The sequence below is a fragment of the Lathamus discolor genome, chromosome 1 (genome assembly GCF_037157495.1).
Source record: "Lathamus discolor isolate bLatDis1 chromosome 1, bLatDis1.hap1, whole genome shotgun sequence".
NCBI classification, from domain to species: Eukaryota; Metazoa; Chordata; class Aves; order Psittaciformes; family Psittacidae; genus Lathamus; species Lathamus discolor.
In genome coordinates, this window is record NC_088884.1 from 99,822,436 (window position 1) to 99,850,025 (window position 27,590).

General features: G+C 40.4%; 1 protein-coding gene and 1 long non-coding RNA gene across 2 annotated transcripts in view; one reads left to right on the top strand and one right to left on the bottom strand.

The window, feature by feature from the left end:
- LOC136018591 (uncharacterized) lies at positions 1-9,410 on the bottom strand. The gene is made up of 2 exons (XR_010614492.1): positions 9,099-9,410; positions 1-356 (listed from the first exon to the last, which is right to left on the bottom strand). It is a non-coding gene; the product is annotated as an uncharacterized LOC136018591 (long non-coding RNA).
- SMARCA5 (SWI/SNF related, matrix associated, actin dependent regulator of chromatin, subfamily a, member 5) overlaps positions 8,353-27,590 on the top strand; it is a 23,753-nt gene continuing 4,515 nt past the window's right edge. The window contains exons 1-19 of the mRNA XM_065687929.1: positions 8,353-8,514; positions 11,056-11,130; positions 13,981-14,147; positions 14,861-14,961; positions 15,831-15,931; positions 17,773-17,952; positions 19,448-19,603; positions 19,705-19,836; positions 20,375-20,443; positions 20,975-21,084; positions 21,353-21,579; positions 22,859-22,980; positions 23,069-23,221; positions 24,506-24,642; positions 25,419-25,563; positions 25,885-26,004; positions 26,139-26,249; positions 26,353-26,466; positions 26,632-26,754. Coding sequence (XP_065544001.1) covers positions 8,368-8,514; positions 11,056-11,130; positions 13,981-14,147; positions 14,861-14,961; positions 15,831-15,931; positions 17,773-17,952; positions 19,448-19,603; positions 19,705-19,836; positions 20,375-20,443; positions 20,975-21,084; positions 21,353-21,579; positions 22,859-22,980; positions 23,069-23,221; positions 24,506-24,642; positions 25,419-25,563; positions 25,885-26,004; positions 26,139-26,249; positions 26,353-26,466; positions 26,632-26,754 — 2,490 coding nt within the window. The 5' untranslated portion in view covers positions 8,353-8,367. The remainder of the gene's footprint in view (positions 8,515-11,055; positions 11,131-13,980; positions 14,148-14,860; positions 14,962-15,830; positions 15,932-17,772; positions 17,953-19,447; positions 19,604-19,704; positions 19,837-20,374; positions 20,444-20,974; positions 21,085-21,352; positions 21,580-22,858; positions 22,981-23,068; positions 23,222-24,505; positions 24,643-25,418; positions 25,564-25,884; positions 26,005-26,138; positions 26,250-26,352; positions 26,467-26,631; positions 26,755-27,590) is intronic.

Consider the following 27,590-nt stretch of genomic DNA (forward strand, 5'->3'; position numbering starts at 1 on the left):
TTTCGATAAATGCAAAATATGTATCTTGCTGTGATGCCTAATTTAGTAAACCAGTAGAATTATTTTCCAGTTTCTAAACCACAAGACATGGGCTACTGCTGTTTACTTTTGTGTTGAAGAACAAAAAGTAAATGTTAGAAATACTTATTAATTTTTAAATGGTTTAGTTTACTATGGTAAAAGAGAATAAGAAAAAAACTACACATTTTAAAACATAAAATACCACGTTAAAATGGAGACTCTCAAAATTTTCTTGCCATTACAAGGTCAGCATTTGTAGTAATCATCATCATTCACTTTTGAAGATTCTTACAGGATCCATCATTGTTGCCAAGCTTTGTCCTGGTAGGTCTTACCTGCAATGAGACAATAAGAAAATGTCTCTCGTCAATTTTCAGAGGTTAATCCTACTATTATGAGTTTATTAAATGCTGTTTGAGGTTCTCTTTGGATGGTGCTAGGTGCTAGTGTGTGTATGTGGGGCTTGCACAGGATACCAAGACTTGATTGCACTTCAGGAGAGGGTGTGGAAATTCAGTCTTCTGAAGATACTTAAAAGGTGCAGTACAAAGTGGAACCAGAATAGACTGAACATTTTCAAGTATGAAATAAAATGCTTTTGATTTGAAAAAAGTAAAAGTTTTGCAGTAAGGCATCTCAACATTTTATTCTAGTTTAGCTGTAGACATTGCAGGATTGCTGAGCTGTTTTTGACCTAGGTGTAGTGTCCAGTGACTACCTAGCAACTACTTGTATAATCTAACAGTGTCACTAACTAGATACCCAAGCAACAATACTTAAAGCTACGGGTAAAGTACAGATTTGTACTCTAAAACCCTATTTACAAAAAATATGTTGGTATCTGGAAATCATTGATACTGAATGCGAGTAAATACGACTGGGCAGCTTGAAAGTTGTCTTTACTACATTTTTAATCAGGTGGCCAGAATAGGAGAAAAGTACAGTTACGCATTATGTTTCCTGAGTTCCTACCAGACTTTAAATTATGTAAGATTTTGTATTTTTATATTTTTTTTCACGGAATATAGAGGAAGGAATCACTACTTGTTGCTCTGCACTTATGCTGTGGAATTGCTTGTAAGCAGCGCAGGCTGACTGAAATGTTTGTTTAGGATTCCCCCCCATCCCCACCCCTGTTACCTGTTAGTGGTGTATGATGCTGGCCTGGGAGCTTTGGAGATGCCTCAGACTAGCCTGCTGGAGTACCTCATTTTGTGTTTAGAGTTAATTGCATTAAAATTGTGATTCAACCCTCTGCTGAGGTTGATTTCATAATAATACATATAAATCATGATGTACATACTTAGGTTTGGTTGTTTTTTTAATTAATCACAGTTGAGACCAGAATGTTGAAACAAACGGTGTTCAGAGTGAGGCTCCATAATCTCTAGTCAGGCGTGGGGCAGCATTTTTAAAAGGCATTCAGTGTAACAGGGTTGCGAGTTCCACAAGCATGCAAATCCATTGTCTGATCTTCTGAGGAGCAGACTTTAATATTCAAGGCACTGATGTATCCTGTTTAAATAAGTAAAGTTCCAAGAACTTTTTCAGAATAATCTCATTTCTACTCAGGTATGTAAATATAAGTTTAAGATCTAAATTCTAAAAATACTCTTTGTTTTAACTATTTTTTTTCCCTGCATAAATGAAATTATGATCCTGAAGACGTGTTTACCATTAGCTCTGTTCACTGACAGCTTAATATTAAGGAGGAAGGAATAGACTTGGCCCTCAGAGAACTTTGGAAAATAAGGAAAAAAATAAAGGAGCTGACAAAGCCCAGGTTTTAGCCTCTGATCTGCCTTGCAGTAAGCTCCCTTCCCCTTGTTACATGATGGAGTGCAGCTACCCCTGATTTCAGTGCTCAGTTTAGAATAGAAGTGGGGACAGAAATTTTGTGGACAATGTCAGAGGTGCCAACAAGCTCTGGGAAAACACTGTGCTTAAAAATTAGTTGGTGTTATGGTTTAAACCCAGCCACATAGCTCGTTCACTCACTCTCCCCATTCCTTCCCCCACTCCCGGAGGGATGGGGAGGAGAATCAAAAGAATGCAACTCCCACGGGTTGAGATAAGAACAGCCCAATAACTAAGGTATAACACAAACCACTACTGCTACCACCAATGATAATACCGATAAGGGAAGTAACAAGGGAAGAGAATACAACACTTCACCACCCACCAACCAATAACTTGCCCCAGCCCGACCGACCACAGACCGGTACCTAGTCCAACCCCACAGTGCCCTAGCCCGTCCGGGTAACTCTCCGTTACATCCTGGGCATGATGGAATACCTCTTTGGTCAGTTTGGGTCAGGTGTCCTGCCTCTGCTTCCTCCCGGCCTCCCCTCCTCCCTGGCAGAGCATGAGGCTCAGAAAATCCTTGGTCAGACTAAAACATTTGTGTTACCAGCTCTGTACCCAGGCCGAAAGTCAAAACACAGCGCTGCACCATCTACTAAGAAGGAGAAAAATGACTGCTACTGCTGAGCCCAGGACAGTTGGTGAGCCAGCCATTCAAGCTGCCCTGGGATACAGTCCCCTTGGAAGTCTTTGGCCAAGAAGGTGAACTGGTGCTGGTTTATGGTCCAGTCTGGTCTTCAACCTGTTTTTGTGGAAGCTTATTCTGGACCTGCTTTTGTGATATTGCCCCTTGTAGTATGTGACAGGGCACACAGATTCATTAACAGTTTCAACCTTTTTTTTTGTCAAGGTGTACTGGTATAAAAGTTTAGGGATAAATTTCCATTTGATAGTTCTAAAATCTTTCTTTAGGTTCTCTTTTAGTACATGCATTGTGTAGGAAGATGGAAACTTTAAATGAAGCAAGCAGTAGCAGTTCCGTAAGATGGGATGAAATTTTGCTTAAACAAAACATAAAATACCCCCTCAGCTCTTTAAAAACAAAAACAAACAAACAAAAAAATCCCCACAACTTTATTTCAACTGTGTATCTTTAGTTAGTATTTTCTATTTATAAGTGACTATCTTCAGGTGAACCACAACCATGCAGACCTTTTCTGTTTCCTTCAGAAAGCATCCTTTCAGATCACTGTCAATTACGTTGGCTGGGGATTTCTGCTCAGGGCTGCTGAAATAACCCTGGCTGACTCCCTTCTGGTCAGGTGCTTCTCTAAAACTATCGGTTCTGGGCACACAGTCTCAGATTTTTTTCTTCTTTTAATAGCTTCTATTTTCCCTGCATCATGACGATCTGAATAGAAGCTCTTGTATTTTCCATGAGACACTTAGTTCTTTGGTGAAGTATTACTATGATTTCCTGTGTTTTTCTGGCATTCCCCCCCCCCCCCCAATATTCTGTTTCATTAAAGGAGGTTTGAAAACTAATTTATAATAGATGCTCTGTTTTTCATAAGTGAGCAGAAGTTTTCTTGCCAAATAATCTGTGTTATTCAGAATAATCACTAATGCAGAAAGGAATTCAGATGATGTGTACAAACTAGTAACTCAAAAGAAGTGAATAATACAAAATGTATATTCATGTCTAATACCAAGGACTTGGAAGATACGTGGCACAAAGCAACCACAGTCTACAGCACACATAAGGATACACTCTTTTTGCAATAACAACTGTATTGGAAGCCCCTGTATGTCCTATGTATTCTGATCTATAGAATATAGATACAGTTACAAAAAAGTAGGGGTAGATATTGCATTTTTTCATAGGAAAAAAACAACCCAACATATTACTGCATTTTGATTGAGCCTTTCATTCACAGCAGCATGCAAATAAAACCTAAAAGTGTGTTTTGTTTTGTTTTTTTTTTTATTTTATTCTGAGTTTCTTCTCTGAGAGTGCTGCTTGTTAAAGAATCTCCAATCTGAAAATTTCTATAACAACTATCAGCAGTTGGCACTATATGTGGTACGTTTTTTGCATGGGTAAATTTTATTGACCAAAAGGCTTGCTTTAAACTGGGCACAAGCAGAGTCTGACATGCTATCTGGATGTGTTGCTGTTACTAAATGTACACTGGTCTGTGGTTGTGCAAAAAATGAAAGATTTCTTATCTTTACATACCACTATTTTTGTAGACTGCTTTTTGAAGAGAGACCTAAAACATGGTAGGCTTACAAATGTTCATTACAGTTTGTTAAAACACTGCAGGTGCTGTTTATTTTGTATGGAGTTGTAACTTTGCTAGGATGGTTACACTGTAATCTGAATAATGTCATCTCCACAGTACACAACATTTAAAGAACACATGGATAGAAATTTATACAGTTACGTGGTAAACTCTAAAATGTTTTGTTGCATTAACGAATCTACTGAAATTAATATATGGCCTCTTTTTCAAGTGTTGATATTTTGTGTGAGGTTTTTGGTTGTTTTTATAGTGAAAATCAATGATTTTCAATTATGATGAAGCTATACCTTTGCTGATAGGCACAGATTTTTTTGGTTTTGTTAGTTTTTTTGTTTGGATTTTTTTTTTTTGTTTTTAACCAGACATCGCATGATTTTGGTGGCTGATTTGAGTCTGTGTGTATATATACACCACCTGTTGCCATATACACCACCTGTTGCCTGCAGCACCATTAATCTAAGACTGGAAGAAAAATGATGGTGACAGAAAAGAGATAGCTTTCACGTAGGCCTGATGGTAATTCCCTTTGGATAGTCAAGCTCAATGTCAGCATTGTGAGGGGCTAACAGAAAAACTGTCAGTATCGAATTTCACCTCTGTAGTATTTTACTTTTGTGTTTTAAGCTAAACTTTAAAGAACAACACAACCCGCCAAGATCTGAGGGCAAACCAGGCTCTCTCCCCTCTTGGACCTTCTTGAATCCAAATGACTGCCATATGTCTAATGGTGTGACCACAAACAACTCTATTTCATTCCTTCCATTTCCCAAACTTTGGGAAGATTTATAGTGTTGATACATGTGCAGCAATGCCTATTAGTGTGATTGACGCACAACTAATAGTATCATTTAGAGTTGCTCCTACTTGTGGTGTTTTCAATTTCTTGTTTAACAAGAAGTCATCTAAAGAATATTAATTGAAGTTATGATTACACAACTGAGCAACAAAATTGAATTAAAAGACTTGTTGCCTGAGAGATTTGACAAAACTCTGTAATTAAGCTGTTCTTTACTAACTTCATAAGCATGCTAATAATTAGTTGTCTCTACAATTTAGTACTGGCTGAGGGAGGATTTTTTTTCCTTACAGTGTATTTGACCATATGTTCTTGTTTAGCATATTAGTAACCTCTGTCACAAGCTGCTTTATGCTGCCAATTGCTTTTAATTTAAGATCTCCGTATTTGGGCTCTGTATGGACTGTTTCATGTGTTCATGAGCATCTTCATGTTAACTTGAAAAGTCCTCGTTCCTGTTTTGGCTGGGGTTTCTTATTTGGTTTGGGGAATTTGTTTGTTTGTTTGTTTGTTGGGCTTTTTTTTTTGTTTGTTTGTTTTTGTTTGTCTGTTTGTTTCTTGGTTTCAGGGTTTGGGTTTTTCTTGGCATAGTCATCTGCCCTGCTGTTAGGACTTCAAGAAATTTATAACCTTTAGTCTCAGTTTCCACCTTTGGCAAGATTTTTTTTTTTTTTTTTTTTTTTTTTACTGTTATTATTCCTGCCCCTGTCCTTGTTAGAAGTGTAACAGTTTGGGGTTTTTTGCCTCTAGCTGAGCCTTGTCCTCTGTGCATGGTGGAGATTTTGGTAACTTTCTGCTGTTCCATAGCATGATTCTCTTCACTTGAAAATAACTTGTCCAAAACTGCTGTAGGAGTTGACTCCTAGTGATACTGCTTGCTTGCAGTGATACAGGGTTCATGGCAACTTCAAGTTCTGGTTTTGGCTGGGACAGATTTTCTTCACAGTAGCTGGTATGGAACTATGTTTTGGATGAGTGCTGGAAACAGTGTTGGTAACACAGGGATATTTTTGTGGCTGCTGAGCAGGGCTTACACAGGGTCAAGACCTTCTCAAACTACCCCACTAGTGAGTATGCTGGGGGTGCACACAAAGTTGGGAGGGGAGGCAGCCAGAACAGTTGACCCCAACTGACCAAAGGGATATGTCAGACCATATAGCATCATGCTCAGCATATGAAGTAGAGGGAAAGTTGGCCAAGGATTAGTGAGATTTGGATGAAGCTGGTGCTTTCCTCCCTTCCTCCCTTATTAACTTGTCTCACCTTCTCCACTAAGCCGTATCTTACCTGGCAATTTTATTCTGATTATAAAAGATGGTGTCAAGGTGCTGAATCATCCTCGCCTGTCTTCCAAAATTCCTGACTCCTTCCCAAGGAACCTTACCCCAGTCTTCTTCACCAGCGATCTCCCATATGTGGTTTTGTTTGAGTGAAGGGAAACAAGGGTGCAAAATGGGGGGAGAACGAGGAGGGTGTAACTTGCTTCCCACCTTCACCTACACTCCACACCACACACACAGCACTGCATCATCTGAAGCGACTCCAGAAGAGGAGACGGGGCAGAAGCCAAGGCAGAGCAGATCACAACTGGACACAAGACTATGCTGGAATAGTATAGGCAGCTAAATTAATGCAATTTAGTGTAATTTGTTGCTGCATATCTTTAAAAGTTGAAGCTGTCTCCCTGAATACAGAGAATAGCCTTCAAGAAAGTTCATGGACTGTGTTTTCATGGGTGATAAGAAATTGAAACTAGTGGGAAAATACGTCAGTAAATTTGTTACTAGTTGAGAAATCCTGTTCTAGGAAAATTGAGATTTTTCTGGAAAGTTACTGTTCTGAGTAGTTTTGGCAGAAATTAAGTGACACAATCTTCTGGAAATGTCAAAGCTAATAATTATCATTTCAAAGAAATTTTAAAGGAAGTCGATTAAAAAAACCAACAACCCACACTATAATGGAATGAAGAGCTGTAATAATCATCACGGAGATGGTCTCCGTTTAGCTGTACCTTCATGATTACAATAATTAATCAAGGTGCTGAAGATGCAGCTTCACCAACCTGTGGAGTATACTTACTGGGTGCATCTACATTAACACCACTTCTGAATGCAGACATACCTAGAAATGTAACGTGCTCTGGTACTTGGTGGCTGATAAGGTAAGCGGGGGGGATCAGTGAGGATCACTCCCCACCTGAGCAGAGGTCGATATATTCAGATGTGCTGTAATGGCTTCAAGTCAAGTGCAGGCACCATACTCTTTATTCAGCAGCTCTATAAAACCCTTCAAATTTTGTCTGGCTCCCTCAACCAGGCGACATGAAGGAAAGTAACTGGAGTGGTCCGCTCTGGCTATCTTCAGGGTGAATGTTAAAGTTCCACTCAAAATTCACTCGTTCCTGATGGAAAAATGGTCTATTAGATGACCTGAAATGGCTCTGTTTTCATGGAGGCATGCTATTTTGTGGGTTCACAGAATGGTTTGGGTCGGAAAGGACCTTAAGCCAACCCCCCGCAACGGGCAGGGGCACCTTCCACTAGACCAGGTTGCTCAAAGCACTAACATCCTTGCGTTTTATTTTGAAGAGCACACCATGAGGCCACCACGTACATTTTGTTAACAAGCCTTCATGACTTTGCTGGGATAGCAGTCTTGTGACGTTAACTTCAGCCCACCTCTTGCTTTTAACAGTTACAAGCTGTACCGAGGAACCGCTGCACTAACCTGCCCAATTTTCAAGGAGACTGCTTTATTAATGTTACTTTGGACCTGTTTTAATTACTAACTACAGCCGCTCAAACACGCCCGTACCAGCGTACGGACTGCCGCCACGGCTGCAGCGGGCTTCAGCTGTGTTGCGACCCCTCAGCAACCTCCCTTCGCGCAGGCGTTAAGGGCTGCCTCCGGGCAGCAACTCCCTCACGGCGCCCCCAGGACGCGGAGCCGGGCGCTGCCGGCCTCTTCCCGTTCAGCCTGCGCGACGCGGCGGTTGGCGGCACCAACGGCCCGGCCCCGCCCCGCCCGGCAGCTGAGCCGTTGCCCGTCGGCGCGCTCCCGAGGGGGCTGACGTCACAGCCTCCCCCTCCCTGAGGCGGCTGCGGGCGCCGCGAGCGCTCCTCCTCCTCCTCCTCCTCCACTCTGGGCCGAAGGGGCGGCTCGCGCCCGCGTACTGGCTCCCGCCGCGCCGCACGCCGGCGGCCGGGCTCTCGCGAGAGCGGGGAGCCGGCTCGGTTCCTGGTTGGTGGGCGCCCGCCCGCCGGGAGGAAAAGCCGGGGCGGCAGCGGGGACGGGCCTACGCCGGCGGCCGCGCACTGGCCTCGGAACTTCTGTTCTCCTCGAGCCAACCCGTCGCCGGCGGCCGTTCCCCCGCTCCCCTCGGTGCGCAGCCAGCCGGGCGCGAGCCCGGGTCCCGGCGGAGCATTGTCCGCTGCGGGGAACATGTCCGCCGGGCAGCAGCCACCGCTGCCGCCGTCGCAACCGGACGAGGTGCCCGCGCCGCCGCCGCCACCGGGCGCCAACAGCAGCGAGGCCGCAGGGATAGTTCCCTCTGCCACCGGTCAGGCCGGTGGCGACACCGAGATGGAGGTCAGCCGCTTTCCCCGGGTGGGACAGCCCCGCCGCACACATACCCTACCCCCGCTGCTCCGCGGGGCTCGGCAGACGGCCCCAGGGCACCGCAGCGGGGGCGCGCCGAGCTGCGCTGCGGCAGGTGCCCGCCATGAGGACGGCGCCGGCGGGGCGTCCCCGGGCCGCGTGGGGCCGCGTGAGACAATGGAGGGGCGGGCGCCGTGCCGGGCCGTGTGCCGCGGCGCCTCTGGGGCGCTGCCGGGCCCCGGCGGGGTGGGGGGGGAAGGTACGGCGGGGCCGGGAAGGGCCCGGTAGCGGTGGATGCTGCGGGCGGTGTGCGTACAGTGTGTGTGCGTACAGTCCCTCCGCTTCCCCCCCCCGCCCGCCGCCGGCCGCCACACAGGTGTCCCGAGCGCAGTGTTCCTCCGCCGGGCCGCTGCCGCGGAGACAAGGGGAGGGCAGGCCTTGCGGCCGGTCACTGCGTGTATTTGCGGGGTCAAGGGAGGACGGGGATGACCCTCACCTCGCGTCCTGCCGGTCGGGAGCGGGTTCGCTATCCTTCTTACCCCACCCCCCGCATACATCTCACTAGATTCGCTAACCTCTTCTTGCAAGTAGTCTTTCTTCTTCTCCTCTCTCTTTCGTCCCCGAGAAGCCTTCCCATCGTTTGTGCTTCCTGCTTCAGCGAGCAAGTCCGCGTTTTAAAAAGCAGTACCGTGTTGTGTCCGCTGAAGTGCTTCAGAACTTTTTTAGGGGGGAGAGGGGCTGTTGATGTGCTTGTTTTGGCAGCAGGTGCTTATTCCAGAAATTTCAAGGGGTTTGAGTGAAGATTGCCTGGAGACGATAATTTTATCGTGGCATTGTTCCTTTAATGATATGAGGAAACTGGTTGGCCCTGCTCTCGGCACAGGGTGTTTTGTACTCTGAGTCATGCTATACAGGCCAGCCTACTTGATCTAAATAAATTTGTAAATGCCATATTTTTCGGATGAGCAAGTAGCCAAAGCACTGTGGGTAATAAGTCCTGCTCGAACCTGCAGAAATAGGGCAATTCCAAGCTGGGGCTTAGCGTGAGGAGGCTGTGAGAAGTCTGCTCTTCAGGTGCCTGTGTACAGCGGCTCTCTCCGGTCTGGCCAAGTTTGTTCCTTTTCTCATTGGGAAGGGATTTCTTTGCAGTTTCATTTTAGATAGCTTCCTGATAGTACTGATCGTCTGACAAACTGCTTGCTTTTCTTACTCTCCAGCTAAATCGCCAGGTTTTGTCATATTTGTTGCACATGAAGAGATCAGATGGCACGCTGCTGTGTTTCTGCGTTTTGTGTGTTCAGTATTTCAGGAGAGGCGTGAATTTAATACAGGAGTTCAGATGGTTCCACAACTGTGCTCCCTAGTGTATGGGTGCAGGCTAAACCCAGTGGGAGATGAGTAAGAAGATGTGGGCATGAGTTAAGAAGATCTGTAACCATCGCTTTTTATGCTCAGTTCTTTGTATTTTGACTGGTGAATGAAACATTTTTGTTGGGATTTTTCTGTTTCCACACACCTTCTTACCTGCCAGAGTTTTGTGAGGAAACAACCGCCCACAAGCTTGCCTTTGTTTCATGTTTCTTACTTTTGTGTTCCTTTGTTCTACATTGGTTAGTAAAGATTGAGTTTGGCTCAATTCTCGTTTGGCTCAATTAAACGGATGGCTAATAATGATTTTGAAAGCATTTGGCTTGTTTCCTTTTCTTACCCTTTCAAGAATTATTTTGCAATATACTGCCTTAGTGTGGCTTATGAGGAAAGGGTGATCCTATTGTATTCGTTTTAAGAACGGGAGATGAAATTACTCCTGGGAGATGGAGGGGAAAGAGTTAACCTAATAACAGGATAAAAGAGCCTTGATCTGAAAGAATAACTGAAGGCAGTATGAGAAGGACTTGGCAGGAAGGGGATGAGGGAGGACTCACACACACATACAATTTGTTTTTCTGTTAGTAATGGTACCATTGGTGATAACCATTATTTGATTTAATAAACTAACTAAGCGGAAAAGGCAGTTTGTCTGAATTCTTATTCTACTTCCAGGACAAAACTGCAGTCCAGGTTCTTATTTAGACTTGTTCCCTTGATATGGAATGATCAGGGATCAGGGTACTCTGGAAAAAGGAAGAAAACCAACTTTGAAACTACTTTTGCACTGGGACCAGAGCTAGTTCTTTGGCAGTACTCTTGGAGCCAGCTTTAGGAGAGTTTTGGCTCAGCACCGCAGAGGCGCCATGCTGAGCTCCTGAACCACAGCTGTCTCGCTCATTCGCATTGATGTGATGCTTTAATGATGGAGCTAAATCGGATTACAGAGATCTAGCTCTGTCCCTCACCCTGTGGCAGGGATCTTTGATCCACCTCCAGGTAATTTTATAGTAAGTAATAGAAAGCTGACTATATCAAAGCAGTGAAAGATGGCTGTGCCATCTGATGTGGATAGATAGTAATTTGAAACAAGCTTATCCTCCTTTACGTGGCTGTCTTTCCTTGTTCAGAAAATAAATTTTTTCTAATTCTTTTTCATCTCAGGAATCTTTTGATGATGCATCACCAGGAAAACAAAAAGAAATCCAGGAAGCAGATCCTACATATGAAGAGAAAATGGTATGTGATATTTGTGACTGTGTACAGCTATCCAGTACTTACGCAGCTGCTTTAAACAGGCTGAGTTTTCTGCGTGTTTGAAATATCCTAACTGGCTTTATAAAATTTTGTCTAGGTATTAAAAATACTGAAGTAACTTGAAGCAAACAAACAATCCCCCAAAACCCCTCAGACCCTTTGTTCTAGAACTTTTGTTCACTGGTCTTCTGCTCTCTCTCCATTTCCTTGCAGTAATTTGTGGGAATAACTGTTAACATGTTTTGCTTTTCTAGGAAGTATAGTTCTAGTAACTTTGAGGTGCTCTAGATCTAGAAGAGTGTGATATAGTGGGAAATATTCAAATGTCTTAGGGGGAGAATGCATTAAAAAGTTGTCAAGTTGCGTTTGAAAGTATCTGTGGGAGTTGCCCTTCCTGCAGGCAAGGGGGATTATGAAGAGTTGGGAATTCACTTTCTCAGTGAGAAATAAATCATGTAGAAAACATCCATAAGCATTTGCATGGCTGCTGCTTTGCTTTCTCAATGTATGGAATCAGCTGCAGTCCAGGACCTTTCTTGTATCACTGTTGAATACAGAAAAACAATTCCAAACTTATTTCTGAACTGCACGAGTAGCAGTCCTCCGTAGGAAAAGTACATTAATTTCTATCTGGGAGTTGAGCAGTAAAAAGAAAGGTTTGGCACAGGGCTTTCAATAGGCACTGCATTAATTTTCAGTTGAAATGCGCTTTATTAGGAGGACTTTAAAATAGAGAGTTCTTTCAAACAGTATAGTTTATGGGGCAAAGTAAATAAAAGTTAGCTTTCAAAATTCACAGGAGGCTGGGGAAGGGTTTGCTGTTTAGGACAAGTGCTGACTTTAAGTCTTGGCTAACTTTTCAGCCCTTTAACTTTGTTTGGATTGAAAGAGAATTTTGTTAGCTTTTTCTGAAATTTTTTTTTTTGTAAACGTCTAGTTAGAGTCCTTGAACTTTGGAAGGTGAGTGATTCTGTGCTTTCAGGTTAGATAGCAGAAAACTTACCATTTTCCTTATTTTTTAGTGTTCATATACTCTGAATGTAAGAGGGGAAGCCATCCACTCCTCACCAACGCATTGTGTTTTCTTTCTCTGGTTCTCCCTGTTTTCCCTTCTTCCTGTTTGTAATTCCGGTGTCTGTGGCTGCTTTGGTATTTCTTCATGGGAAAGTGAAACTGATTGTTATAATTTGCTGCATCCTGTGTTGTTTCTTCTTGCCACTGAAAATAACCCAGTCTTCTTCTGCTAATTTCTTTTTGCTGCTTCCTGACAAACTGAAGAAAGTGAACTTAGAGTTGTCTCTTGTAATCTCTAGACAGGCACAGTTGCGAGGAGGGTTGTGTTTTATAATCGCAATAGTCAGAGGATGCTCTGGAAAAGAAAATGGAAGTTTCTCTGTTGGTAGGATAGCTCAGGTTGCTGAGTACAGCCTGCTCATGTCTGTGTCCTATCTGAAAGATATACATAATGTTTGTTAGTCTCTTAAAGAAATAACCATAAGTGCAGTGAAACCAAGTCGTGGGGATGTGTGTGCAGTGCCAAAACTCGCAGAAAATTCCTTACTAAAATTTTAGACTGAGGAAACATCTGCAATGCTATCTGTATCTCTGCTTCTCTTTTGCACAGCTGGTGAAGCAAGTACAACTTCTTAAGTGTCAGCAATTTGGATAGGTGTAAGATGTTTCCTAGTTTAAACTTCAGAAACTATGGTGAAGCAAACAAAAAACCCCTCAAAACCATGAAGAATAAACAGGAAAACTTTAATTCAGTGGATGTGGATTGCATCTGTGTCAGTCAAGCTTAAACTGTAGTCAGAGTGAGTCTGACTCTTCAGTGGTAGGATCTCTGTCTCTTTAACCCCCTGTTTTTCTGTTGTATACATAGTGCAGGAACTGCTTGTTTGAAAGAGGAGAGCACCCACAGAGCTGGCGTTGCTCTTGCAGAAGCCTGGAACATGTATTCCTTTTGACTGAGAGAACTGACTTCCTGTAGCTGTGCAAGTTGCTAAATACCAGGTTAAGTTGTGGCAGCTGGCAGAATGTCAGTGGTTGCTGTTAAGCTTGGAGCTGTTTTCTGTCTTGATTGTCTGTTATAAAGTTTTGATGTGGCCTTGGGAAAATGTGTTGATTTCAACATGGAGCCTGTCTCAAAGGAAGTGAACCTTTTAGATACTAATGTTGTCTCCTGTAATCTTTTTTTGCACAGCAGAAACAGTGGCTAAGTGGGGAGTCTGACAGGTTAGGCTGAGCATATCTAAGAGGGCTGTGCTACTGAAATAGTTGTTCTGGCTTCTAGCTCTGTGCTCTTCTGCCTCCTCCACCCCCTTTTATGCCAGCTCATTTGCTTATCTGACAGCACAGTGAGCTGTTGTATCTCACTGTGCAGGCAGAAAACTAATGTGGTAGAAAATAGTTGTTGCCAGGTTGGCAAGATGAACAAGTTCATTGAAGAATCATGTACATGCTGGGTGGAGTCAATTTCTAGGAGTGGGACTACCATTTTTGATAGGAGAAGGTTGTGAAGAGGATGCTGGCCTCGTCTAGTGACACTCATGCAATCTTTATGCCAAAGTCAAATTTCAGTCTTAGCACAGGTCTTTCTTGCAACCTTGATCCTATTTCTCAGCAAATACTAAGTCTTGATCCAGTAAAAGAATATTTAATCTGTCATCAGCAGTTAGATAGTTGATATTAATCATCTCTTGTTTGTTATTGTATCTATGCATATAAAGAAATGTGAATCTATATTGTTTGAAAAGTATTTGTTAGCTTTTTCTTTTGAATGAATACATACTGTATGTCTCACTTGTTCCACTTAATTTTCCTTGTCAACAGCAAACAGACAGAGCAAACAGATTTGAGTATCTGTTGAAGCAGACTGAGCTGTTTGCTCATTTCATTCAGCCTGCTGCTCAGAAAACTCCAACTTCACCTTTGAAAATGAAGCCTGGACGTCCACGAATAAAGAAAGATGAGAAACAGAATTTACTGTCAGTTGGCGAGTGAGTGATGACATGTAGGCCAGCTTGTACTGTAATTAATGGATTTTATTGTACTTTAGAAGCGTAAGTTAAACTTGCTAGTCTTTAGTCCTATTTCAGTGTGTGTTTTATGCTGTATAACTGTGGTCTTTTTCAGCTGTCCACCTGCAGGCTGAGGGCTGTTTAGAAATTCTAGGAGTTACAATAATTTTGTGTTGATAGTAAAACACGTGATTTAAAGTATTCCAGCATGAAGCAGGGCAGAAAAGTAGAGCATTCATGGCTGTAAGTTGTAATAGTCCATGGACAACATCAGTATGCAACATCTTACAGGCAGCTTGAAAATCAGTAGTCTAGAAATTCAGATTGCCTTCATTCTTGCTTGAAGGACTATAGTATATCTAGTGTTTGGCAGATGTTCCGGAACTCTTAAATATAGTGTCATTCCCTATCTTCTAGTTAAAGGCCAGTACTGATGCACACAGTCGCAGTCACTTTGCTGTAATATTTGAGCCTGCTAACAAGATGGGCATATTATCTTACTAAAAAGCTTGTGGCTCTGAAAGAGTTAAAAACAGCATTTCAGTTGATCAGCTAAACTAGTTCTGAAGAATCTTGCTAGAATCTTCTTTGGTGTTTGCATTTCATACTGCAGTGATTAGATTTAATTTTGGAACAGCTTCATGTCTTTTTTGTTTAGCCAGAAACTCACTTCTTCCTTTGCTCTTTCTCAGCTACCGCCATCGTAGAACAGAGCAAGAAGAAGATGAGGAGCTGTTAACAGAAAGCTCCAAGGCAACTAACGTCTGCACTCGATTTGAAGAATCTCCATCATGTGTGTTTCCTCTTCTTCTGTTTGGGGTTGTTTTTTTGTTTGTTTATTTTGGGTTATTTTGGTGTTTATTTGTTTGCAGTCTCCCCCTACCCCCTTCTTTTCCTTCAAAATGTTGTTTTAAAATGAAGTTATTTTCATCCTTCCCAAGGACAATGAATCAATTCTGTGGGTCAGGAGAAAGACTTAAAAAATCCAGCACTGGTCTGATGAGACAAAATGTGTTAGTGGGGGACTGCTTATTTTCCGTTAGGCTGGAAAGATGCTCCAGTGAGTCTTGTCCTTTAGAAATCCAGCTGCTATAGATCAGTTGCTAGGAAAGAGCAAGCTGGTTTTAAGGTGAGTGCTCCATCCCTGGCAGTGTTCAAGGCCAGGTTGGATGAAGCCTTGGGTGAGATGGTTTAGTGTGAAGTGTCCCTGTCTATGGCAGGGGGGTTGGAACTAGATCTTGAGGTCCTTTCCAACCCTAACTATTTTATGATTGTATGATTCTATAAGTCTGTCATTGTACAGGTTTTATATATTTTTAGATGTTTTCTGATACAATTTAAAGTACCTAACCGCTTCCAGTTCCTTAAACAGAATTCAGTATTCTGTTGTTTTGACTGTATTCTGTTTTGGGGGGTGGTGATAAAGCTAGAATTCCTGTGTATTTTGGGTTTTTGCAGAAAACAAAGCTGTTGGAGCAGTTTGCAGAAACAAAAGTAACCTGTTGTCATCTCCAATCTGCATTGTTTTGAGATTTACTGCACTAAGTTTATTAGTTTTTGTTTTGTAGCTTAGATAACCAATGTCAATTGGCAGGCAAGGGACGGTGACATGCTTTGGTAAGTTTTTACAGATCTTTTAGTCTAATCTTCCATGTCTTTTAGATGTTAAATGGGGAAAGCTGCGTGATTATCAGGTCCGAGGATTGAACTGGCTCATCTCTTTGTATGAAAATGGCATCAATGGTATCCTGGCTGATGAAATGGTAAGCATATAGCCTGTGTTTCTGGGAACTTGTGGTGAACACAATGGAATACAATAAAATTTTTGTTCAGCTATATGTATATGTTGTTTTAATAGCACCAAATGCGCAATTTAATTTGCCAAATCTTATTTTTCTAGCATGTTTTCAGTCACTGATGTTAAAAGTGTCACAGGTACCTTAATTTAAATAAATTGTGCAGGCAGTTTTAGAAATAGGCATATGTAAAGGGAAGCTGTCAACCTTTAGGAAAATAAAGTTCAGTGGAGTTATTCTATAGAATGATGTGACCTCTGTTTTCTCTAAATTGCAGCTATTTTGCAATAGGGCAATAATAAGGGCAGCATTCTCAAGCTGCCCTTGTGAAGAGAGTGCATGTATGAAAAGAGCAACAAATGTGGGAACGCTTCCTGTTGTTGTTAGGGTTAAATGCAGATAGCAGGATATGAGTGTGCTGTATGGACTGATTCCAGCAGTAAGAGCTGCACCAGTGGGACAAGTGATGCAAAGACAGATGTAGCTATGGGCACACTATGACCAGTTCAGTCAGCACTGTCCATAGTAGCTTTTGCTTCTGTTTCTGTTCTTCTTCCCTGTAAGACAAAGGATGAATGCAGAAGAAATTGTAATGGTTTTATAGGCAGATATGTTTTTGTCCTCTCAGTCATTTTAGTTGTATCTGTTTTTCATAAGGAGCAGATAAGGAATAATAAAAAATTAGTTATATTTCAGTATACTGCATTTCTTATACCGTCTGGTAATTCTTTTCTCTGTAATAGAATGTCTTCAAGATAGACTAGAGACAAATTAAATTATCATTTAGTAACACGTATAATTTTGAAATATATTGAGGATTTTCTTCACCATACGTGCTTGTGGATAGAGTATTTATTTCAATGTTTTCTTAGCTGAGTACTGTTCCAAGTGGAGGAGGCTTGTTTTAACGAAAACAACTGGGAAATATAAGTCCATGGATTTGTGGTATTCCAAAATCCATCTTGTGTAGAGGCTTTAAATATTTATTATTAAATATGTTTGGGTTCATTCTTGAGTATTAATCCTTTTGAACTCAATGCCTTTCACACAGCTTGTAAACACTTTTCCAAATCTTACACCAGGTGGAATGTGGTTATTTTTCAAAGAATTGAATTTTAGAAGCAAAAATAACTTGCATCGATGGTTTTAGTTTGGTTTTGTTTGGTTTGGTTTTATTTGTTGCGGGTTTTTTAATCCCACGTGTTTGATTTGTAATCTTTTTGACTTACTTAAGTTATATGAATGATCTGGGTTTTGCCTGTCTTCCTCAGTTTTGTTTTAATTAAAATTATATGCTGAAGAAGAAGATTTTAAACATTTATGTTGAATAAAGAACAGAATGCTTAGAAAAGTACCTCTAAAGAAGCTCAGTATTTGTTTCCTTCTTTGACATATGCAGCTGTTTACGTTTATGTTTGGCTTTCTTCTCACATGAACTGACATGTCACGGCCTGTAAAAGCCTCCTTACAGAATTCTTTCCAAGTTTAAGAGAATACATACATCCAGTTTGTAAAGTCCATTAACCTCTAAATAAATAACATGAGTACACCCTAGTCTGCCAAATAAAATGTTATAAAATAATGTTTTCTTGAAAAGCTTACTTGTATTACTTAATTAAATGTGGGAAGCCGTACAGGTTTTTCCTAAGCAAGATTTTGATGTCTTTGAGCAGCACTGTCTTCAGTACATCTCAGTCTTTCATTCAGGCTGCAATGTCTTCCGTGTTCTACTCTGAGCTCACTCTTGGGTTTTTTTAAAGCTGTTTCCTGAAAGATCTGTTTTTCTGACATGTTAATGTCTCCTACAGGGTCTGGGGAAGACACTGCAAACAATTTCTCTTCTTGGGTATATGAAACACTACAGAAATATTCCTGGTCCTCATATGGTGTTAGTTCCTAAGTCCACCCTACATAACTGGATGAATGAATTCAAGAGATGGGTCCCTACGCTTCGAGCAGTTTGTTTGATAGGTGACAAAGACCAGCGTGTAAGTTTTGATGCAGTTTTTTTTAATTGTGTAAATCGAGCATGTGATCTCGCTGTCCTTTACCTTCAGTTCACACAGAAGGATATTACTTGGATTTGTAGTGGTTAAACGGCAAGACCCACAAGTGCTACCTAATTAAAATATAACCAGCTTAGATTTCGCATGTATGTTGACCAGCTATCGCTTCATCACTTTTTCATGACTTCATTCAATTTCTTGCTCAGAGATCCTCTCCTTTTGTGAAGGCAATACACAGTGTAGACTAAGAAAACCCAATAAAGCAGGAAAATAAAGTGTTTCTTCTAAAGTGCTATTATTTGTATGAATATATAAATCTGTAAAAAAGTAATTCCTGCTTTACATAGTCTAGTGCATTGTATTGGCTATGACAGCAGCTCTTCAAAGGATTATGTGGTCTGTCACTAAGGGTCTGCTTTCTGAAAACAGTTGTCAACCAGTTGTTCGAGGGGGCAAGGTGGGGTGGTTGGTGAAAGTGAAATCCAAATGGACCTTATTTGGCTTGAATTTTGCCAATTAAAAGAGACAATACTGTTCAGCCTCTTGTGGCCTTATGATTTCAGTTATTCTTTTTTTGTTAACTTCAATAGCAGCTCTTTGCTGCTATTTTATTTTCTTTTTAGCACAGCAAAGAAAACAAAAACCATAGAATATGGTGGTACATACGTGGATTTGTCAGCTGGAGGTGGCCATTTATTTGTGCAGGAGTTATTACTGGTGCCATTAAACTTCTGCTTTTGTCAGCAGTTTTTTTTTATTCTAAAGGCATCCAGCTCTGTTTTCAGAGTTTGTTGGGCTAGAAATTACAAAAATATTGATGAAACTTGAAACTTATTGATGAAGTAGTTTTGGAGGTCATTGATGCAGTTCTGATACCTTGTGATTTTTTTGAGGGCATCTTTTTTGAACCTGAAAGTTCTTGTTCTTTCTTCAGTATATCTCTTGATTGTATGACTTAAATTCTTGACGTTTATACATCTCTATTTTGAATTCTGACTAATTACTGTGGTCTGCTTTTAACCCTGGATATCAGCCTTCTTGAAATTTTTCAGTTAGCCACATAAAGCTCTGCTTGGGGTTATTTTTTTATTTTCAAAACTACTGTTTTCTAGACTTCAAACTTAAAACACCAACAAAGCAGACCTACAGAAAATTAATTTTGAGTTATGATCTTATAGCTCAGTTATTGAAAACCTTATGCATATAGGTAGTCATCTGGAGTTTCAAAGCCAAAAGTTAGAGAAGTCCCTTCTCTGCTCTGCTCTAAGGGTTTTAGCAGCTTTAGCACTAACAAAATTGTCAAGCTTTACAATGCTTGGATGTTACACTGCCTACAATTTTATATTATAAATTTATAATTAATTTTATCTGTTCTTTCAAATTTAGAGCAGTGTTGTGTTAAAATTGGAAGTGTTAGTGTGTTCTTCTTGCTTTAGATTTGACAAAACCTCAGTAACTAACTCACATTGTCATCTAGGCTGCCTTTGTCAGAGATGTGTTGCTGCCTGGAGAATGGGATGTCTGTGTAACATCATACGAAATGCTTATCAAAGAGAAATCAGTATTCAAAAAATTTAACTGGAGATACCTAGTTATAGATGAAGCCCACAGGATTAAAAATGAAAAATCAAAGGTAATTTATACCTTCACTGAGAGATATTTGTGTGGGTTACTGGGTGGTGGTGTGGGGACTAGTAATATTTGTATATTTGCTCATGTCTCAATGTCCTTCAGTTATCAGAAATTGTGAGGGAATTCAAGACTACAAATCGGCTGCTGTTAACTGGAACTCCACTGCAGAACAACTTACATGAACTCTGGGCACTTCTTAACTTCCTTTTGCCAGATGTCTTTAACTCATCTGAGGTACGCCTTCATTTCTGCTAGTCAAATTAAATGAACTTTGCTAGGTTTCTAGCTATGACAACAGACGTGAATATATATTTGGGAATATCAATTAGATTGACGGTTAGAAATGTTCCAGAATTGTGAAGTTTTGGTGAAGTGTGAGTGTTATACCTGTAAAAAGGGAAATCTCATGGTGCATCACACCAGAATTTAACAACTTCTTGTTTTCCATCAAATGCTGCAGTGGTACTGTTATTCCAGGTGGCATTTGTCCAGTGAAGTGATAAAAGTGAACCTTTGTCAAGAGAAAAGGACTCACATATTAATTTATTTTTTTTCTCCCCCTCTCTTTTATCTTCCAATAATGTGGAACGTTTGGTTTGGTTTGGAAGATGTTGTGTAATAGAGTTTTCTGTAAAATGAGACCAAAGAGGATAATTTGTTCTTTTACTTACTGCCTCTGTAAGAGAATCACTTGAGTTTTATTTATTCACTATTGTAATGATATTGCACCTTGAAGGACACCCCTTATATACCAATGCTTTTGTTGATACAGGACTTTGATTCATGGTTTGATACGAACAACTGTCTAGGAGATCAAAAGTTGGTGGAACGTCTCCATATGGTGAGTCTTCCTACTTTTTGTAGAAGTGTTAGATTTACATAAGTTAGATTCTAAATAATTCTTCTAATGTTTATTGTGACAGAATATTAGGGTGAGAGAGCTTATCCCAGAAACTATGGTACACTGTCAGAACAGGTTGGTGAAGCTAAAAGATGATCTGTTTCTTCAAAAGGAAATTATTTTGGAGAGGAGAGAAGAGTCTGTAGTTCTGGCTTTCAGGGTTCTGAAGTGCTTACATTAAAACTATTAGCTATGAAGAGACTATAAATGTTTTAGTCAAGCAAAACTAAAGAAGAATCATGGGGGCATAGAACCATCTGAAATATTTTGGCCTTGTTTTTGACTCTTCCAAAGAAAGTACATATACATTCCCATGTATGATAACCTGTCCATATCGTTTGCTATTTCACATGATCTAGTAATAGGTCTGATGTTTGAGCATTTATGACAGAGTATCTGCACTGCTTTTGTCTGTTGGCCTGCCCGGTGTTTCAGTTTCCAAAATATGTTTAATGACAAAATGTCTTTCAGGTGCTACGACCATTCCTTCTACGTCGCATTAAGGCTGATGTAGAGAAAAGCTTGCCTCCAAAGAAGGAAGTTAAAATTTATGTGGGTCTCAGCAAAATGCAGCGAGAATGGTAATTCGCATACTTATCTGTGCTGTAGTTAAGGCTCAGAAACAATGTGCTGCTTGTGGCTTGATTATCATGGGGAACTTGGTTTAATTGCTTCTGATGTACTCACAACTCATACATACTTCCTTGTGACACTTCAGTGATGGCAAACCCATGCATGTCAGGGACAGTTACCTGATTAAATGAGGGGGAGATTTTCACTGTGCTTATAATTTAAATAAAAGTTAACTTTGTTTTAGAGTTACCAAAATTTTTTCTCTCTTTAATTTAGGTATACACGAATCTTAATGAAGGATATAGATATACTGAATTCTGCTGGGAAGCTGGACAAAATGAGACTGCTGAATATCCTTATGCAGCTGCGAAAATGTTGCAACCATCCATATCTCTTTGATGGAGCAGAACCTGGTCCGCCTTATACCACAGATATGCATTTGGTCACCAACAGTGGCAAAATGGTAGTATTGGACAAATTGCTCCCTAAGTTGAAAGAACAAGGTATGTGTCTCGTTGTTGTTGTTTGGTTTGACAATAAAAATGAAAGTCGTTGCTGTTTAATGTTTTTTTGTATACTGAGCAAAAAACACCACACTTTAGTCAGGATTGTAGTTGGTTTCTCGCATTACAGCAGCTTGTCATGCACGTATCTTAAATAGCTGAAACAAAAGCAGTTTGTGAGGTGCCTTCATAAAAAATGGGATCGACACTCTATTATGGCTTTTTGTGATGGTGAAGTAATCTGATACTTTTTTCCTTGGTTTCTTTTTTTCACCCCAGCTAAATTAAGACTGCTGAAACAGTGGTTGGGCTGGGCTCTATGTTTTCTTTCTTTTAGCATTATTAGCTGTTTGAATTATAATGATGTAGTATTTTAGCTACTGCTTTGATTTGCCATGAAGAACCACTTCAGATTCAAAGTCTTCATGCAGAGTTAAAAGTCAAATCCTTTGTGAAAGGTTGGTCTTCCTTGCTGGACATGAATTTGAGCAGCACCTGAGTTTTTTCAGTGCATTCTTTAAGGCATGCAAACATGGGGGAAGGCTCAGTTATTTTGAAGTTATTTGTTAGTAGGGACAAAGCTCTGGAATGCGTTACTGTAAACCCCACTCCCCACAGAATTACTGACTCTGGAACAAATTTTACTCATTATTTCACGAATCTGCTTACTGGAATAATTTGGCTAAAGGGGTGGAGGAAAGTTTGTGACTGGGGAGAAGATATTGCAAAAAAAGAAAAGCAAGTCAGGCCCCAGCCTTAGGTAATAAAACAAGTCATCATTACTTCGTACGCAGGTATCATCCAAGCTACTGTGGCAGTGTAACTATTCAGTAGTTACTGTGCTTTTTTAAAAGCCTTGGTTTCTTTCTTGTATAAGGCCACATCTTACAGAGATGTGGCAATTAAAATTGACCTGGTCTTAGATGATCATTGTCAGAGTTCATTATTAGACCTTGAGTCCAAAGGACAAAACCCCCTCAAATCATACAAGGAGAATGAAGATAGGGGAAAGTAGAACCTTTGTAATATTCTGTGGTTTACTTAAATCTCTTAAGTAGGTTGGAAAGGGTTGTATGTGTATGCATAAATTACTGTACATTTACGTTTTTGGGAGGTTGTTCTTGGCAGGTAAGTAAACCAAAAGTCTTTTAAGAGCAACTTAATTTCTGGATATCGATCTTAAATCTAAAACAAACACTTCAGTATTTCATTCATTGTACTCCTTGCTGATTTTGTATTTGTTATTATCTTATTCTGCTGTGTTTGGGAACATTTGCAGGTTCAAGAGTCTTAATCTTCAGTCAGATGACCAGAGTCCTAGATATCTTGGAAGATTACTGTATGTGGCGGAACTATGAATATTGTAGGCTGGATGGACAAACACCACATGATGAGAGACAGGTATTTAAAATTTTAGGTGATTTATTTAAGTAAAACCAGTACTTGTAAAACATTTGATTCAACTGACATGTTCCTTTTATTTATTTAGGCATCTATTAATGCGTATAATGAACCTGGTAGCTCAAAATTTGTGTTCATGTTGAGTACACGGGCAGGAGGACTTGGAATCAATTTGGCTACTGCTGATGTTGTAATTCTGTATGATTCAGATTGGAATCCGCAAGTAGATCTTCAGGCTATGGTAAGAAAGAATCCAGATTCTTCTCTTTGTTAAGGAACTTTCATAGAAATCTGTGGCATGATGTAGTATTTCCAAAATACATTGATACTTCTCCTGTCTTACCACAGCAGTAGTATTTGTAAGACCGACTTCAGTTCCAATGTAGTTTCCACCATGTGGAACCCCTAGTGACGTTTGGGCTGTACAGTGTTTTATGCAGGAATGTGCTACAGTGCTCTAAGTAGTATTTAATGAAAATAGCCTAGTTTAAAATTAAAATAAATAGTTTTAAAAAAACCCTATCTAGCATATTAGTCCCCAGACTATAAAACTTCTGTGGAGAGTGGAGGCAAATGTGTTTCAACTGTCTTCCCTGAAACCTTGGAAAAGAGACAAAGAAAGAATTAAACTTCTCAAAACCTGATTTTATGGTGGTGTTAAGTAACCAAGCTCCTTCTAGCAACCTTTTTTTTTTTAAGTAGATTTGCACGTGTCTCCAAACTCAGGACATGCCGAGAACACTACTGACCAAAGAAGAAAGTAAAGCTATTTAAAAACTACAACTATTTTTTTTTTTTTTTTTGACAAATGAGGCTTCTCAATGACTAATTTTGGAATTAATTTCTCATTATATCAGTTAAGGTGTAGGTTCTCAAGTGTTCTGGCAAATAAATAAGATAAAAGGAATGGTGGAACTGGTGTCTGGAAACTAAAGTAAGATAGTTCGAACTACCTTTGGAGATGTATGTATGTATCTTCAGACTACTAATGCTCACAGTGGTTAATGATCTGCCAGTCAGGTGAGGGAAGTGTATTGTCTTTTTCATTAAATATGGCACAGCTCAAGGATTTCAAGAAATGTAGCTTTTGTTCAGTACAGAGTTCATGTCTTAAATACTTCTATTTTACAGAAGGTTACATAAGAGCAGGAGCATCCAGTCTTATCCCTTGCAGGGGGGTTGGACTAGATGATCTTTTTAGGTCCCTTCCAACCCTTGGGATTCTGTGATTCTGTGATTCTGTGATTCTGTGATTTAACAAAGGAAGAACCCAAACACTGCTGTTTTTAGGGATGACATCTAGAGCCAGACTCGTTACTGACAGTATTGAAAAAGCCATCCCAAAACTTGCAGTGCAGGCAAGAAGGTGCTATAAAGCTATAATAATGCATCTGTAAAGGTTTAACTAACCTCTGCTATTCTGTTCTGTAAATTACTATGTTGAAACCAATAAATGGAAGAGTGATTTTAAAGTCATGCTGGAAACCAAGTACTGAATTTTTTATTACTTTGGGTTTTTGCCTAGGATCGAGCACACAGAATTGGCCAAACAAAGACTGTTCGGGTGTTCAGGTTTATCACAGACAATACAGTGGAAGAAAGAATAGTGGAACGTGCAGAAATGAAGCTCCGGCTAGATTCCATAGTCATTCAGCAAGGCAAGTATATGAAGGCCATTTTTTTTGTATACATGATGTAACTTTCCTCTTGTTTTTCACAACTTGGAAACTGGTGAAATCAGCTGGTAAGAATCAAGGGGAATGTTGCTTTTGCCTCAGCTGGACTGTGAAGGCAGATTGCAAAAGCCAGATGCACTTGAAAATGTATTTTACTCTAGGGGTTGGCTTTCCCTCACTCACTTTTTGGTTAGCTCCCCTAGTAATATATTATGTATCCATACAAGTGGATATAGTCAGATTTAATTTTAAGCACTCAACTTCTCCTTTGGAGAAATTAGTATCTTGCCTTTTTTTCCTAGGCAAGTTACTAATTTTAATAAAGATTTTAATAAAGATGGGCAGAAGCAATGGCAGTGTCACCTTCTCAGTTGACTTGATTGGAATTAGTAACTTTATTTCTGAAAAAGTGATTCAATAATGTTTAGTCTGGAACTTGTGAAAACACGCACCATAACAAAGCTTATGTAACAAAGCTTATATGGAACACGTCACACCTCGCATTGTGTTTGCTGAATACAGTTCATGTATTAAAAAGCAAATGTATGTGATTCCTGGCTAGATTTCACTGCTTCTCTCTTTCCCCTTCCACACACCACACCACCCCCACCCCCCCCCCTTTTTTTTTTTTTCTTTTAATCTTCATCTGGAATTTCTTTCACTGAGCAAAAATGCAAAGGAGGGAAAGATCATGGACTGCTCCTTCCACAATGTAAACTCACTTCTTAGTTGTTATCCTCCAATGCTTTTATCTTCAGGAAGACTGGTGGATCAAAACCTGAATAAACTTGGGAAGGATGAAATGCTGCAAATGATTAGGCATGGAGCAACACACGTGTTTGCCTCAAAGGAAAGCGAGATTACAGATGAAGATATTGACCACATTTTGGAAAGAGGTGCAAAGAAGGTGAGATAAAGTTCAAAAGAACAGAAGCCCACTTTAAATTTGATGGTGAGATAGTGTGTCCCTAGATGATAGCTTGGTTGTAAGCCAGAGAGAATAAGGGGGTTTGCTACTGAGGGTTACATATTGGGCTTTTGAGCAACCTTGTCTAGTGGGAGGTGTCCCTGCCCATGGCAGGGGGTTGGAACTAGATGAGCTTTAAGGTTCCTTCCAACCCAAACCACTCTCTGAGGCTGCGTTTGTTTTTTCTACATGAACATGGAATGTTTTACAATGAAAATACCTTTCAAAATTACTACTGCTCTTTTCTCTTCTCCCTCCAAGACTGCGGAAATGAACGAAAAACTTTCAAAGATGGGTGAAAGCTCACTCAGGAATTTCACAATGGATACAGAGTCCAGTGTGTATAATTTTGAAGGGGAAGACTACAGGGAAAAACAGAAGGTAACATCTAGATATCTTTGGGAGGAAAGCACTAAGTTGTATGATTCAACCATATTTACTTAAGAAGTGTTGGTTAAAATACAGCATAGGCTTAGTCTTAATATTACTTTGGACGGTGGGATTTTTTCTTATAGATGGCCTTTACAGAGTGGATTGAACCACCAAAAAGAGAAAGAAAAGCCAATTATGCTGTGGATGCTTACTTCAGAGAGGCTCTTCGAGTCAGTGAGCCAAAAGCACCCAAGGTGAGTTGGATTAACTCCTCCCCTCCCGTAATCAATTGTTACTGTTAGAAGCAAAACAAGTTCTGGATGTGGAAGCGAGTCACATACGAACTTTGTATTTCAGGCACCACGGCCTCCGAAACAGCCAAATGTACAGGACTTCCAGTTCTTTCCTCCACGCTTGTTTGAACTATTAGAAAAAGAGATTCTCTACTACAGGAAAACAATTGGGTACAAGGTAATTGTGGAATTCACACATTGCAACAGTAGAATACATACTTCTCCTGCCTTTCACACTAATGTAAATGAAATAAATGTTGAACTGCACAAATGAATAGGTTATATTAACAAGAAAGTGGCAATTAGCTGTAAAATATTAATCAAATTTCACAAAACCATTCAGGTACCTCGTAATCCTGATCTGCCAAATGCAGCCCAAGCACAAAAAGAAGAGCAGCTTAAGATTGATGAGGCTGAACCACTTAATGATGAAGAACTAGAAGAAAAGGAGAAGCTCCTAACCCAGGTATGGTTGAGTCTTTAGTGAGACTGAGATCAGCTGAAGTTTGCTTTGTGGTTTACAGTGTTTGTTACAGGAACATTTCTTGGTTGTTGATTGACGTGCTGTAGTTAACAGAGCTGCAAATTTTGGTTCTGACTGACAAGAGGTTTAGCATTGTTTGTTGTGGGCCTGGATACCTTTGAAGGTGGTGCACCTAATTAGTGTACTTGCATTCTACTGAATCTGACTGGAGCTGGAACTAGATACTTTTTAAGGTCCCTTTCACCCCAAACCACTGTATGATTTTATGATCTACATCCTGTGTATTTTAAGCTTGAAGAGTAAGAACTAGCCCGGTATCAGAGTCTGGCTTCCCAAGTTTACATTGACAGTTGCCGTGACATTTTTCCTCAGCTGTCTTGCAGACTTGCTGCAGGGCTGGAGGTGCTACGTCCCACATTATGCCAAAGTATCACTCCCATGTGGAAATTAATGCTACAGAATGAATGGTCAGTTTTCCTAAACTATTACTGGTAGTGGAGAACATCCCTCTTAAAGTGGATATGAGCTAAACAGGAATATAATTTGATAGCATATGCATTTAAATGATTTAAAAGAGGTTAATGCCTGTTATGCCTTATTTGGGTATTGCATTTTCACATTCTATTTTGGTGGAGAGGAAGCAGAATTACAGGACAAGATCATTATTACAATCAGTGCAGTCAATTAAAGCTGTGGTTAAATCGAAACATGGCTGGCAGAACTGCCAGCTGCTTTTAGAGGTTACTGCTAATATGAAATGAGCCTATTTGGGCAGCTGATAACTTCAGCAGTACTGTTTTTGTCCCTACTGAATATCA